At 36.4% G+C, this 16094-nt stretch overlaps 1 protein-coding gene across 5 annotated transcripts in view; it reads right to left on the bottom strand.

The window, feature by feature from the left end:
- IL15 (interleukin 15) overlaps nucleotides 1–16094 on the bottom strand; it is a 92474-nt gene that overhangs the window by 13426 nt on the left and 62954 nt on the right. For 3 of the 5 annotated variants that reach the window (XM_057547492.1, XM_007189345.2, XM_057547493.1), the window contains exons 3-4: nucleotides 6995–7092; nucleotides 5221–5305 (exon numbers count right to left, since the gene is read on the bottom strand). In XM_057547492.1, coding sequence (XP_057403475.1) covers nucleotides 5221–5305; nucleotides 6995–7092 — 183 coding nt within the window. Of the gene's footprint in view, nucleotides 1–5220; nucleotides 5306–6994; nucleotides 7093–8452; nucleotides 8552–16094 lie in introns of all 5 variants that reach the window. The other 2 variants (XM_057547495.1, XM_007189346.2) reach the window with 1 other exon arrangement.

The following is a 16094-nucleotide window of genomic DNA, read 5'->3' as shown; positions in this document are numbered from 1 at the left end:
ATGCTCCTCCCACCCCCTACCATCCGTCTAATCCCTGGCAACCACTTCTCTGCTCTCCATTCCTATGATATCATTTCAAGAATGTTATACAAATGGAATTATACAGCATATAACCTTTTGAAATAGGCTTATTGAAAAAATCAATAGACTTTATTTTTTAAGCAGTCGTAGGTTTACAGAACATGAGCAGAAAGTACAGAAAGTTCCCATACGGCCCCTTGGCCCCCTCCCAAGTTTCCCCTATTATTAACATCTTGCATTAGCTTGGTACATTTATTACAATTGATGAGTCAATATTGATACATTTTCAACTAAAGTCCACAGATTCCATTAGGGTTCACTCTTGGTGTTGTACACCTATAGTTTTTGACAAATGTATAATGACATGCGTTGATCATTACAGTATCATACAAAATAGTTCTACTGCCCTAAATATCACTTGTGCTCCACCTTTTTATCCTTCCCTTTCCCTTGTCCCCTGTTGTATTGTATCCAACCTTTTCCAGAATGTCAGATAGTTGGAATCATATAGTATCATATAATATAGTATGTAGCCTGTTTTGATTGGCTTCTTTCACTTAGCAATATGCTTTTAAGGTTCTTCCATACCTTTTCATGGCTAAACAGCTTACTTCTTTTTATCACTGAGTAATATTCCATTGTACAGATGAACTACAGTTTGTTTACCCCACTGGCTTTTTTTCACACAGCATAATACTCTGGAGATCCACACAACTTGTTGTATCAGTAATTTGTTCCTTATTATTGCTCACTATTATTGTTTGATATAAAGTACCGAAGCTTAACTGTTGACCTGTTGAAGGACATTTGGGTTCTTTCCAGTTTTTAGCTATTATAAATAAAGTTCTATTAACATTCATATGCATGTTTTTGTGTGAATGCAAATTTTCATGTCTCTGATATAAATGTTTGAGTGTAACTATTGGATCATATGGCAAATGCATGTTTTGTTTTATAAGAAACAGCCAAACTATTTTAGAGTGGCTGTACAATTTTACATTCTCACCAGCAATATATAAATGATTCAGTTTCTCCACATCCTTGCCAGCATTTGGTATTATCAATATTTTTTTTTAAATATTCATATAGGTGATATGTCATTGAGGCTTTAATTTGCATTCCCTAAATAAAATACAGCCATTTATTGGTACTTTCTCTCCAAAAAAGACTTAGGGTGATTTATAATTTCTTCCTTTCTAATATGCATACTTATTATTTATTTTTCTTGCCTTAGCCTTTTATTTCTTTTTTCCTTGCCTTGCCAATTGAGCTACAGTTTCAATACTATGTTGAATAAGAGTGGTAAGAAAAGACATCCTTGCCTTGTTCCCAATTTTAGGGGAAAAGCAGTCAGTCCCCATTAAGTCTAATGTCAGTTCTAGGTTTTCTGTACATGCTCTGTGACAAACTGAAGGAGCTTCTCCTTTATTCCTTGTTTGCTGAGAAATGTTTATCATGTTTATCACTGAAGAGGTGCTGCATTTTTAAAATGTCTGTTCTGCATCAATTGATATGATCATATGATTTCCTACTTTAGTCTACTCGTATAGTGGATTACATTGATTGATTTTCAGATACTGAACAGGTCTTGCATTTGTTACATTTTGGTAGTTTGTGGTTTTTAAGGAAATTGTCCATTTCCTCCAAATTATCAAATTTACGAGAATAAAGTTGTTCATAGTTTTTCTTTAGTATCCTTTTAATGGTTGTAGGTTCTGTAGTAAGACCCCAATTTCAGTCCTGATACTAATGGTATGTGTCATCTCTTTTATCTTTGTCAGGCTTTCTAAAGGTTTATCAACTTTATTGATTTTTTTCCCAAAGAGCTTTATGTTTTGTTGATTTTTGTCTATTGTTTTCCTGATTTCAATTTCATTCCTTCCTTCCTTCCTTTTTATTACTTCCTTCCTTCTGCACGTGTTGGGCTTATTTTGCTCTTTTCCCAGTTTCTTGAGACAGTAATTTAGATTGGTGAACTGAGATCTTTCCTCTTGTCTAAGGTAATCATTTAGTTTTATCAATTTCCCACTAAGTAAAGCTTTAGCTAAATCCCACAAAACTTCCATGTTGCCTATTTGTCTCCATTCAGTTCTATATTTTTAAATATCCTTTGAGACCTGCTCTTTGACCCATGAAATGTTTATAAGTGTCTCATTTAATTTCCAAGTGTTTGGAGATTTTCCTGTTGTACTTATGTAATTGACTTCTACTTGATTCCACTGGGGCTGGATAACATATTCTGCATGATTTCAATTCTGATAAATGTGCTAAAGTTTGTTTTATGGCCCAGGATATGTTCAGTCTTGGTGAGTGGTGCCTGAAAAAAACGTTTATTCACTGTTGTGGGATGAAGTGTTTTTCTATGGAAATTAGACATTGTTGGTTGACTGTGTCATCCAGTTCTTTTATATCCTTTCTGATTTTCTGTCTAGTAGTTCTATTTGTCACTGAGGATGTACTAAAGTCAACTATTAATATATTTATGGATTCGTCTGCTTCACCTTTCGGTTCTATTATTAGTGTTTGCTTCTTACATTTTGAGGCTCTGCTGTTTGGTAGGTACACATTTAAGATCATTATGTTTTCCTGGTGGACTCATCTTTTACCATGAAGTAATGTCTCTCGTGACTCTAGTAATTTTATTTGCTGTGAAGCCTACATTATCTGATATGAATATAGCCACTTCTGATTTTTAAACTTATTGTGTGAATTATTATGTGCATGTGCCTCAGTTTCCTAGAGCTGCTGTAGCAAGGTATCACAAAGTAAGTGTCTTCAAACGATTCATTCACTTACAGTTCAAAGCCAAGGAGTCAATTGGGCCTGTTCCCTCTGAAGGCTCTAGAGAACTGTCCTTCCTTATGGCTCCCAAACCCTTTGCAGCTCCAGGCGATCCTTGGCCTTCCTTGGCTAGTGGCTGTATCATTCCAATCTCCTTTGGCTTTTAGCTGCCTCGGTTTTCATACGGCCTTCTTCCCTGTGTCTATGTGTCCTGTCCTCTTCTTATAAGGACACTAGTCATTAGATTTGGGACCACCCCACTCCACTGTAACCTCACCTTAACTAATTATATTTGCAAAGACCCCATTTCCAAATAAGGATACATTCTGAGGTTCTAGGTGGACATGAATTTTGGAGGGACACTATTCAACCCACTACAGCATGGGTTTCTCTTCTTTTAATTTCAACCTACCTATGTCATTATATATATATATATATATATACATATTATATATGTATATATTTGTATATATATTACATATATACATATTATATATGTATATATCTGTGTATATATTATGTATACATATTATATATGTATATATTTGTATATATTATATATACATATTATATATGTATATATTTGTATATATTATATATACATATTATATATGTATATATTTGTATATATTATATATACATATTATATATGTATATATTTGTATATACATATTATATATGTATATATTTGTATATACTTATTATATATGTATATATTTGTATATATATTACATATATACATATTATATATGTATATATTTGTATATACATATTATATATGTATATATTTGTATATACATATTATATATGTATATATTTGTATATACATATTATATATGTATATATTTGTATATACAATATATACATATTATATATGTATATATTTGTATATACAATATATACATATTATATATGTATATATTTGTATATATATTACATACATATTATATATGCATATATTATATATACACATTATATATGCATATATTATATATACACATTATATATGCATATATTATATATGCATATTATATATGCATATATTATATATACACATTATATATGCATATATTATATACATATTATATATGTATATATTATATATACATATTATATATGTATATATTATATATACATATTATATATGTATATATTTATATATACATATTATATATGTATATATTTATATATACATATTATATATGTATATATTTTTGTATATACATGTATATTTGAAGTGAATTCCTCGTAGACAGCATAAAGTTGGTTTGTCTTTTGTTGTCAATTTGGCCAATCTCTGTCTTTTGTTTGTATTCTTTTTCTCCTCTCCTTCTAGGATGATAATGCTAGGAATGCTGGATCTTTTATTGCCCCAAAGATCCCTGAGGCTTTATTTGCTTTTTTTTCAGTCTATTTTGTTTCTATTATTCTATCCTCAAGTTGACTGTCTTTCCTCTGTCATATTCATTCTGCTAATGAGCCTCTCCAGTTTGTTTCATATTCTACTTGTTGTATCTCTTAGTTCCGTAATTTCCATTTGGTGCGTTTTACATATTGTATTTCTTTGCTAAGACTTTCTGTTTTTTGGCGGTTTTTTTCAGTTGTTTCAAGGATCTTCATAATTGCTTGCTGGCACATCTTCACGATACCTGCTTTAAAATCCTTGTCAAATAATTCCAACATCTAATCCATCTCAGTTTCAGAGTCTGTTTCTGAGTCTCTTCTCATTCATGTTGTGATTTTTCCTGCTTCTTGGTATGAAAAGTGATTTTTCAATTGTATTCTGGTATTTGGGCTATTATGTCAGGAGACCCTGGTCCTATTTAAATCTTCTGTTTTAACATGCAGCCACCCTGTGTAGGCTTAGCATAGAGGTTCTGACCTATGTTTGCATGCTGTGATTCCAATGACGGTTCAGTTTTCAGAATCTTTGTGGTGCTAATTTGGAAGGTTTGGTACACCTGCTGACCCGGGACTCTCACTGCTCCCTGTTGTATCGCCCACACAATAGTACAGCCCATATTTCTCCCCTCTACAGGTTCTGCCAGGTCAACTAGTGTCTCCAGGTGGGAGAAGGGTTCTCTAGCCCATGGAACAGACAGCCCTTCCCTGAGTCAGGCCATTCCCCCCACAAGGGCCACAAAGCTGCCTGGCTTCTTGGGTAGGAAAAGGGAGTCTCTTTGGCCTGTGGTGACAGAGAGCTCTTCATGCTGGGCCACTCATAAATTGAGTTTTAAAGATAATTAGGGTCGGAAAATTCTAAATAAAAGAGTTCATTTGAGGTGCTAAGAGGCTCACCAATTCTACAGAAACATTATTGTTTCAAGTGAGATCTCACTAAGATTGACGGCAAAACACAAGGAATAACATACTCCATAGCAATTATACCAGATATTTTATGGAAAAATGAGTACTCACTTGAATAAGATCTTCAATTCTTTTCAAATCACTTATTACATGCTGCCAGTTTGCTTCTGTTTTAGGAAGACCTGCACTGATACAACTGAAAGCAAAACCAAAGAGCAAAGCATTTTGAATGAACATAATATTGTCTTCATGAATACTATAGGCAAAAGAGCAATGAAGACTTTTTTTAATCCAACAAGTGAAAAGATGAGTGCTATCCTTGCCTTTGTGTATTCGACAGCCTTGTAGATGAATATAAAAACTGAACATATAGTACAACTCTGAAGCTTTAGGCTAGCCTGATGACCAACTTGCATTAAAGAAAAGCCTAATTTGAAGGGATGACTTATAAATAACCTGGTGCAATTTATCACAATGAAATAAAAACAGTGCTTGATGTGTGGCAGTGCTCAGTAATGTTTTTTTTTTTTTTTTAAATAGTCCTGGTTGTGTGCTTCTTTTTTTTTATTTTTTATTTATTTTTTATTTTTATTTATTTATTTATCTATTTTGGCTGTGTTGGGTCTTCGCTTCTGTGAGAGGGCCCTCTCCAGTTGCGGCGAGCGGGGGCCACTCTTCATCGCGGTGCGCGGGCCTCTCACTGTCGCGGCGTCTCTCGTTGCGGAGCACAGGCTCCAGACGCGCAGGCTCAGCAGTTGTGGCTCACGGGCCCAGCCGCTCCGCGGCATGTGGGATCCTCCCGTACTGGGACACGAACCCGTGTCCCCTGCATTGGCAGGCGGACTCCCAACCACTGCGCCACCAGGGAAGCCCCTCAGTAATGTTTTTGAATGAATTATTACTTTTCTTTAAGTAGAGGTCCCATCAGACTTTTACGTCTAATAAATGGGTAAATTCTTAAAATAAGCAATCATCTTTTTCATGTAATGATCTTGACAGTAAATATTCTTTATAGTAGGTTAAACATTCCCTTTGCACGCTCCTTGTAGCAGCTTTCTCCATAAACGTTATGGACTTGAGCCTAATCTAGTCATAAAACTAGATCATATAGCTTACTTATTGTTTGTAAAACAGTAATTTAATATCAGGACAAAAGACACATACCCTGACCAAGTACTGTAGAATAATTCTTAGAGCTTCAGGAATAATAGTCTCTCTTTGATGGATCCTGTACAGAAGCATGAGAGCCAATACTATTTTTTTTCTTTTGAGAGGAGGATTTACCTGCACAAATCTATGGTTCCCCACAGCATGAAGGCATTATAGAGTAAAACTGAACTGAGAGATTACATAACTATAGGTTGGGTGAGTGCAGTGTATTAGTTGCATCTAACAGAGAAGAAAAAAGTTAATAGGCATGGAAAAATATGAATGTTTATTAGGAAGAAAAACAAAAGGCCTCAATAAAGAAAGAAATGTTTTAAACTGAACTAACATAAGGCTCAAAGGATAGGAGAAGTCAGTGCCAGGGACAGATAAAAAAGTAATGTGGGTGAGCCCTCAATATCTAATTTTTTTACTGGTGTGAAAATCACACAGGATATTAATAAAGAGTGTACTTCCAATTTTAGTTAGGTACCAAGAAGTCCAATTTATTTGCAGGATATAATACTCATTTGGAATATTACAAGAATATAGAAATGCTCTGTAGGATGTTTACCAAACCTGCTCTGAATCTCCCATAATCTGTCCTCTATCATACCCCAAATACTGAGTACCTAAGGATTTAAGCAAACTGAACATAAACCAGTTTAATAGAGAAGATATTGAAGAACAATGATCATGGTTATTAACATGATGAATTTATGCTGAAAGATAAAATTACCCTAAAATGAAGACATGAATGCCAGCCTCAGTTAAAAAATGACTGTTCAGAAGTAAACACAAGTAGCACTGGATGGAAGTACTTCTCAAATATGGTTTCTGAAAAATATAATCATAGACAAAGTGGTTAAATTTTTTAGTTAAAAAATTTTTAGTTAAAATTTTTTTAGTTAAAAAGGAACGAAATTGGGTCATTTGTAGAGACGTGGATGGATCTAGAGACTGTCATAAGAGTGAAGTAAGTCAGAAAGAGAAAAACAAATATCGTATATTAACGCATATATGTGGAATCTAGAAAAATGGTACAGATGAACTGGTTTGCAGGGCAGAAATAGAGACACAGATGTAGAGAACAAACGTATGGACACCAAGGGGGGAAAGTGGCAGGGGGGTGGTGGTGGTAGTGTGATGAATTGGGAGATTGGGATTGACATGGATACACTAATATGTATAAAATGGATAACTAATAATAACCTGCTGTATAAAAAAATTAATAAGATTGAAAAAATGAGATTTAAAATAATTTTAAAATTATCATATTTTTAGGTTCCAAAATGTAAATATATCAAGATTTCAGAATTCCTTACCAGAATTAATGAAATTAGAATTTACTTTTTTTGCTTTCCTCTCTACCTTCGGCTCTGTCTCCTATGTGCAAAATTCTTCAATACATGTTTTTCCAGATGCATTTCAATGACAATAATTTAAAGAAAATATACATATTTACTAATTTACATATATGCTAATATCACCGCTTAATTTGTTTCTATTATCCTTAACCTCCCTTTCATCCTTCTTTCCTAATATGTCCAACATATTTCATACAACACAAATTAGTAACATGAATTACTAATATAGGTGTACTAGTTATATATTAATTTCATGTGATGATGAAATTAAAAATTAATATCATTTGGAGAAAAATTGGATAGAAATGGAACCAACCAAAGATACTCTATGCCACCCTGAGAGTCAATATATAATCATTTCTCTGGGTGATTTAGGAAAATCACTTACCTTAGAACTTCTCAGAGTTTCAATACCTCTGCCTGCCTCTTTAACATTGTCAAAACCTTTACAGTTTCAGACAGCAGTATTGATTTAACCACTTAACCTCTAAGAATCTGTGCTTCATGTAGTCTACACTGAAGGGATGAATAACACCCAGACCTGTTAAAGACTACACAACTTACTGAGTACATAGACACTTAAAGAACAAAACAGGGTGACATAAGTGAACTAATACATTTACAACAACATGAAGGGCACATCAGGGTGTTAACAGACTTTAAAAACCTGTTTTACTTACTTTCAAAACAACAATAATCCATATGTGAACGTACCTCTGTGACTTCCCAAAATCTTTAGAGAAGAGCCATATAACTTATTATGAAGTATCTGAGATACAAGTGACCTTTTAAGAAAAGTCCATATACTATCTTCATCTAATTTTTCTTACCAAAATTCTCATTACTCAATGCCAGAGTAAATCCTTAAGTATTGAAGAAGAGCTGGCTAAGGCATTGGGTTTCCAGCAGCCATCCATCCAGAATACTTCCTACAACACAACCCAGAGTAAAGATGATCCATTAAAAACACAAGTGGACAAATGGGGGGAAAGGAAGGGAAGAGAATTAATATTTACTGAGCACCTACTTTTCCACGGGCACTCTATTAGTCACTTGATATGTGTATCACATTTGATCCTCAGAACAATCCTATGGTGTAGGTTTAGCAGCATATGAGTGAGCTGCCCAGGTCCCACAGCAAGTACAAGACTGCCAGGATTTGAGACCAGGCCTGTCTGATTACAGAGCCCAAGGCCTTTCCACTATATTATGTTCCTGAATTGGTTAAATTCCAAAACCATATTAATGAAAAGCAGAAGCAGCCAAATATCTTATGTATATAAGCTACTGACTGTTAATGTAATTTATAACAGAAGTAGCTACTTCTACAGACATGGAATAGATGTCTTCAGTCTTTAAATCACTGTTAATTGAAACATCATTTGAGAATTTCATAAGTAACAAAATTTGTTTTCTTTAATTCAAAGTGGTGAAGAATGTGAAGATTACACATTCCCATATTCAATTCCATTTTATTAAAGAAAAATTTAAAACCAAAATATAAAAAATTATTTTTGCCATCCTTCTAAAATAGTATGTATTTGTTGACCTCCCCTTCAAAAATCAAAATCCACCACGTCTCTTGACATGAGCTTTCACTGAAATTAAGTTCTGTAGACTAAAATTATTTTATTTTTCAGATGTTTTTAAAATATAAAACTGATTATAATATATGATGTATAACTCTTTAAAAGAAAAACTAGGATTTAACTAGGTATTAAAGATACTGTAAGAATATATCCAATAAAAATGCCCTTTTTTCCACAACTAAATACTAAGTCTAATCCTCCTGTTACATACAATCTAAACCATCCATTAATCAGTTTAATTAAAGCAACCTCTCTTTGTTACTCTCATCTTATAATCATTCCCTTTGTCTATGTTATCTCAGTGCTCCAAATTTTTTGCTAAACTTTAAAATTATCTTTGTAATTTCACCCAAAGTCTCTTAAATTCCCTACCTCCTTTTTAGTTGCAGGATCCCCCCCCACTCCACATTGTTCAAAAAACAAGATTTACTGACTTGGGACCAAGCAGTACAAAGGGTGATATAATTGTTAATAAGGCCTCATGAAGCTGCTTGTGTAAACAATGAGGATTTCAATCCTGGGCTTTTACATCAGTGAGTCTCCACACACGCAGAATGTTAAAATCTTACCAATGAGACTTTCACTGCCCCGTCCAACTACAATCAGTCAAGGACAACTAAGAGCTTTCTCCAGAATGCTCCATGCCAAGCATGGTGGAATTCGTAGGAAATGGCCTCAAAGACTTCTAACAAATAACAATAATGGAAACCAGTGTTAACAGAAAGGAAATTTTTACAGCTTTGATTGTTATTTGGCAAAAAAACTGACGTGGTTTTCTGGGCTGACAGCAGAGACTGATTTTTCATAACAGCTTTGGAAGCTTTCAACCTTCTACACTTACTGTATGTAGTTCTGTGGATCAAAAACTTTACTAGGAATATGTGTGTGTGTAATCCACGTGCGTGAAGAAGACCTGAAAAGGTAAAATACTCTATAACTTTCTCTTTGACCAGGACTCAGTGTTAACATTTAATATAATATCATTAATGATGGCAATATTAATTAGAATAAGTATTGTTTACCGAGTGCTTTTAGGTTTACAAAATTATCTCACATACATTACCACATTCCATCCTGGCAATACCTTTATGTGAGAGATATTACTCTTATTTTACAGTGAAGAAATTGAGGTTCTGGGACATTAAGTGACTTGCTTCAGGTAAATGTCATACGTGTCGCTATCAGAATTCTACCTGAAAATCCAGGTTGCACAGGTGGAGGAGAGATGCAAGAAATATTACAAGCTCTATGGTTGAGACGTGGAGGCCCCTTTTACTATAGGAAACATCTGACCCATCCCATGTGAATCATAAAAAGCCACTGCTCTCTGATAGTTTAAAAACAGGTCTTTCACTTGTGGTTGCCAAGGGGAAGGGGAGCTAGGGGAGGGATGGGCTGGGAGTTTGGGGTTAGTAGATGCAAAATAGCATACACAGAATGGATAAACAACAAGGTCCTACTGTATAGCACAGGGAACTATATTCAATATCCTGAGATAAACCATAATGGAAAGGAATATAAAAACGAATGTGTATATATATATATATATATATATATATATATATATATATATATATGTATATATATGTATAACTGAGTTACTTTGCTGTGCAGCAGAAATTAACATGATGTTGTAAATTAACTATACTTCAATTTTAAAAAAACAGGTGTTTCAAACTGTTCTGATGTGAAACAGAACTTGAGTCCTTTCACATACGTCATCTCATTTGACTCCCACAAAACACCTGTTAGAGACAAGTGGCTGAAACCAGGTTAATTACTTTCTGACAAGTGTAGGAATGAAATAAACTGTCCACTTCCTTTTATGTCATATTTTTGAAGAATTATGGAAGCAGTGTTTAACCCTGTCATACAATTTGCATATGGTCATGAAAGGCCCTCACCATCAGCATCTTTGGTTTTGTCCTTCATTCACCCGGTACCTAGATCCAGGAATAAAAAAGACCAAATCCCAACCCTACCCTCAAGGAGCTCTCAGACTTTAAGCAGGACTTTTTTTGACTCCTGTGACTGGGTCTCACTGCAGGGTACCCACTGATCTTGTGGCAGTACTGCTATCTTAGCCTGATGTCACTGCCCAAGAGTAACACACTGTGAAGAGAGGACAATCCACACAGTGGGGTGGCAGCTTTAATTCTGGAATGACTTGTGAAAATAAGTGTAAACGTCATATTCTATACCAATAGTAGAGTTTTTCCCAGTGAGGAAATACAATCTAGCACACCGCTGTTTTGTTTTATTTATTCTTATTATTTACTTGCCTAGTCACACATTTAAAATAAACTTAAATAGACTTAGCATGGAAAGAAGAGTTATAAGTATTGGTTTATTTGGGAAACATATGTATCTAGTCACTCAAAAAAACTAAAATTGAGGGCAAGCCAAGGTTGATTGCTTATGTGGAATATAAAGAATGTAAGATAGCATGGCTGTCCTTGAGCCAATATATTTATTGAGTACTCACTATGTGCTAAGCATTTCTGTATGACCTTGGAGTACATCAGTGAATGTAGGAGACAAAGAACCTTGGTTTCCGGGGGAAAGACAGACCATATATAGTATACATAAATAAACTGATTATATACTTCATTAGAAAGTGGTTAAATGATATAGGAAAAAGCAAACAGAATAAAGTAAAAAGGATGAGCTTGCAACTTTAAGAAGGGTAGGGTTCAGTGAAGATTAAATTAGATCAAAGACTTAAAAGCAGAGAGGGCGTGAGCTTCAAGGATATCTGAATGAAGAACATTCGAAGCAGAGGATGCAGCTGGAGCAAAGCCCCAAAGGCAGCTGCACACTTATGAGTTTGAGGATCAGAAAAGACACCAGTGGAGTGAGCAAGGCAGAGAGCAGTCTGAGGTGAGGTCAGAAAGGTACGGGGAAATGGGGATAAGGTCAGGCCCTTGCAGGCACTGTAAGAATCTAAAGTGAGAAACCACTGCAGCATTTTGAGCAGATAATTGATGTCATCTGAGTGACCTTTGTGAGAATCCTTCTTGGCTCCTGTGTAAGGATAGGATGTAGGCGTGGGCAAGGATGGAAGCAGGGAATCATGCGGCTCTAAGAATTTAAGTGAGAGATGGTGATGTTGAACAAGGCGGGTGGCAGTGGAGAGGGTCATATGGTTAGAATATGGAAACATTTTTATGACAGAACCAAAAGGATTTCCTGACGGACTGGTTGTGGGTGAAACAAGAAAGAATTACTCAAGTCTTTTACCCTGAGCACCTGAGAAATGGAGCTGCCATCAACTGAAACAGGGCAGGCTATGAGTGGAGCAGATATTTTGAAGGGATGGGGCCGACCAGGAGTTTTAGTGTTGGATATGTTGAGTTTGAGAGGTCCACTAGATACACACACGGAAATGTCAAATAGGCAGTAGGAGACGTAAAACTTGAGTTCAGGAAAGTGGTTGGGCCTGAAATAGGAATTCATGACACTGGTTGGGATGACCAAGAGAAAGTTAGAGAAAAGGCAGAGAAAAGGACCAAAGACTGAGCCAGGGTAATTAGTCAGGGAGAACAAAAAAAGAGAGAGTCATAAAGAAAAACCCAAATGACAGACAAGTGAGAAAAGGAGAAATGAAAGTGTGATGTTCTAGAAATCAAGTGAGAAAAGTAGATCCAGGAAAAGGAAATGATAATCATGTCAGGTGCGCTGACGGGTCAGGGAAGACACAGACTGAATGCTGACCAGTGGGCCTAGCAACGTGGAGGTCATGGGTGACTCTGAAAAGAACACTTGGCGGTAATGGAGGCAGAAGCCTACCTGAAATGGGTAGCAGAGAAAGTGAGAGGAAAGGATTGTAAATTGCTAGTGCCGACAATGTTTCGAAGAATACCACTCCAAAAGGTGATAATAGATGGTAGAAAGTGAGGGAAATAACAGCACATTTGTATGCTGAGGGAAAAACTGAAGATGTAAGAGAGAAGAACAATTGTCAGAGTGATGTTCTTGAATAGGCAAGTTAAGGATGATATCTGTGATATTGTGATTTATAATAAAATATATATTTGGTTTTCATCCTCATTTCTGGCCCATAGCTCCTAAAATCCTAGGAATTTCCTAGGGACACGAGTGATCAAGAGTCTTTGAGAGTGATGAAAGTCTTTTATTATGATAATAAGGTAACTTTTGGACTCCACCCAAGGATCCGGGCTGGTTGTTGGGAAAACCAACTGTGTGATTAGAGGGTTGGAACTTTCAGTCCTATTTTTGTCCCCCACCCTGGGAGCGGAGAGAGGAACTGGAGATTGAGTTCAATCATCACCAATGATCAATGATTTAATCAATCATGCCTATGTAATGAAACCTCCATAAAAACCCAAAAGTTCAGGGTTCAGAGAGCTTCCGGGTTTGGGGACCACGTGGAGGTGTTGGGAGAGTGGCACACTTGGAGAAGGCATGGAGCTCATGGTGCCCTTCCCCCGTACCTTGCCCTATGCAGCTCTTCCCTCTGCCTATTCCTGAGTTATATCCTTTAATAATAAACCAGTAAACTGAGGGTCTTGGGAAGCTCTGATTTATAGCCAGTTGGTCAGAAGCATAGATAACAACCTGGACTTTCAATAGGCAACTGAAGGCAGGTGGTGGGAGACCGGTGGGGTGGGAGGGCAGTCTGGAGGACTGAGCCCTCAACCTGTGCAATCTGACTCTTTATCTGGGGAAAAAGTGTCTGAACTGAGTTGAATTCTTGGACACCCTGCTGGTATCTGAAAACTGCTTGTTGGTAGTAGGGCAAATCCACCCTCCTCACATTGAAGTTGAGTGCTCAGAACACCAAAAGAGTATTTCATACACAAGGGGGGTGAAAAATCGTCATCTATTATCTCGGCAAGGAAGGCTGAGTGTAAGGAAGGCTGAGATGTATGGGCTGAGAGGGAGGTAGATGTGATGGTGAAAGTTCTCAACATTGCTTTGATTTTCTCAATTAGGACAAAAAGTCATCAGCAGAGAGTGAGACTGGGGAAGTGTTATGGGTTGAGGACAGGAGAATTCATGAAACAGCTATCAAGGTATGAAGGACAGTGAATTTGTTGCAGGAAGGGGGACCCCTTCCAAGGCCCGAGAGTGGGCTCTTGTCTAACACTCGGAAATGAATTGTGCGAGGAGACACACATGCCGACAAAGCAAGAGACTTTATTGGGAAGGGGCACCCGGGCAGAGAGCAGCAGGGTAAGGGGACCTAAGAGAACTTCTCTGCCACATGGCTCGCAGTCTCGGGTTTTATGGTGATGGGATTAGTTTCCAGGTTGTCTCTGGCCAATCATTCTGACTCAGGGTCCTTCCTGGTGCTGTGCATCTCTCAGCCAGATGGATTCCAGTGAGAGGATTCTGGGAGGTTGGTAGGACATATGGACTGACTGTTAAGTATTTTATAAGAGCCTAGCCTATTGGTCATGAATGGTCAGAAAGTTAAGATTAGTCAGTATGCTTGTGTGTGTTTTCTACAGCCACAGTACTACATACAAAGAATAGCTAGGCCTGAGATAGGTAGAGAACTGGATTTAATTACAGTTGTGTATGCCAAGCAAGTACAACCAAGAGAAAGGCAAGGGATTTTAGAGTATATGTAAGGGAGTGTAAGGGAGATATGTCTAGGTAATAGAGGTTTCTTTTTTTAATTATAGGGCTTCATAAAGGAAGTGTTATTGGAATCATACCTTGAAGAATGGATAGATTTTAGATATGAGTAAAAGGAAAGAAACAACATTCTAGATGGAGGAAAGAGCCTGAACAAGGACATATACAAACAAGGGTTGTGTATATTTAGAGAAAAGAGTCATTTGAGAACAGTGTGAAAGTAGTGGTAGGTAACATGGACAAAACTGCCACCATTGTATAAAGCAGGAATTGGTAAACGTTCTCTGTTAGAGGCCAGATAATAAATGTCAGGCTTTGTAAATCTTGTAGTCTCTGTTACAACTACTTAACTCTGCGATTATAATGTGAAAACAGCCATAGACAAGGCATGAATGAATGGGTATGGCTATATTCCAATACAACTTTATTTATCAAAATAGACCGTTGGTGGATTTGACCCATAAGCCAGCCTCTGACACCTAAGGTTCCAATCGCGGAGCCTTGTAGAATTAAGGTGCACTACCTTCCTGGCACATTGATATATGGTTACCAACCAGGAAGCTTAGTAGAGGTTTAGTGTCCTGAGTTTTTGCTCTGATTTTATTAAGTAGATAATTGATTAAACGATTGGCCACACTCAGGGCCTCCTTGTCTGGACTGTGGTTTCCATGTGAGGGGTACACCCTGGGGAACATGCCAGACACCCCACTGGGCCGCAGGAAAGAACATCAGAACGTCGAGTTATGTCTATATCGATTTTTCATTTGTTTGGTAGGTTTTACGGTGTACAGAAGACATTAGTGTAGAAGTACATGCATAGACATATAATGGGGTGATATGCTCGGACATTTTTAACCATAAGAATTGTACTCTAAATCAGATGGACAGCAGTGTTTTAGAGACTGAGGAGGTAACATCTCTCCAGGCTAAAATCCTACATTTGGTTCCTTCTAACAGACTGTGATGTATTCCCCTCTCTTGACAGATTTACCCCAATACACATTTGTTTTTTGTTTTGTTTTGTTTTAATGAGGCCCTCAGACCTTGGGAATAATATCACGCTTTGTACTGATCTCTTAGTGTTCAATGTTAATTCTCTAACGTTTAGTAATCAGTCCCAATTTGAGTATAGTTGAGAAAGTGATATCTTTAATGTCTTAAATTGTCCTGTCATTAAGTGTACTGGCATTTTTTCACTAGTTGCTTTCAAACTGTTTTCAATTGACACCCATATTATGAAATTTCCAAATAAGAAATTCCATTAAACACAATCTGTGTT

Source organism: Balaenoptera acutorostrata, chromosome 5 (genome assembly GCF_949987535.1).
Source record: "Balaenoptera acutorostrata chromosome 5, mBalAcu1.1, whole genome shotgun sequence".
NCBI lineage: Eukaryota > Metazoa > Chordata > Mammalia > Artiodactyla > Balaenopteridae > Balaenoptera > Balaenoptera acutorostrata.
The sequence above is the reverse complement of the archived record's forward strand: the minus strand, read 5'-3'. Positions and strand labels throughout refer to the sequence as shown.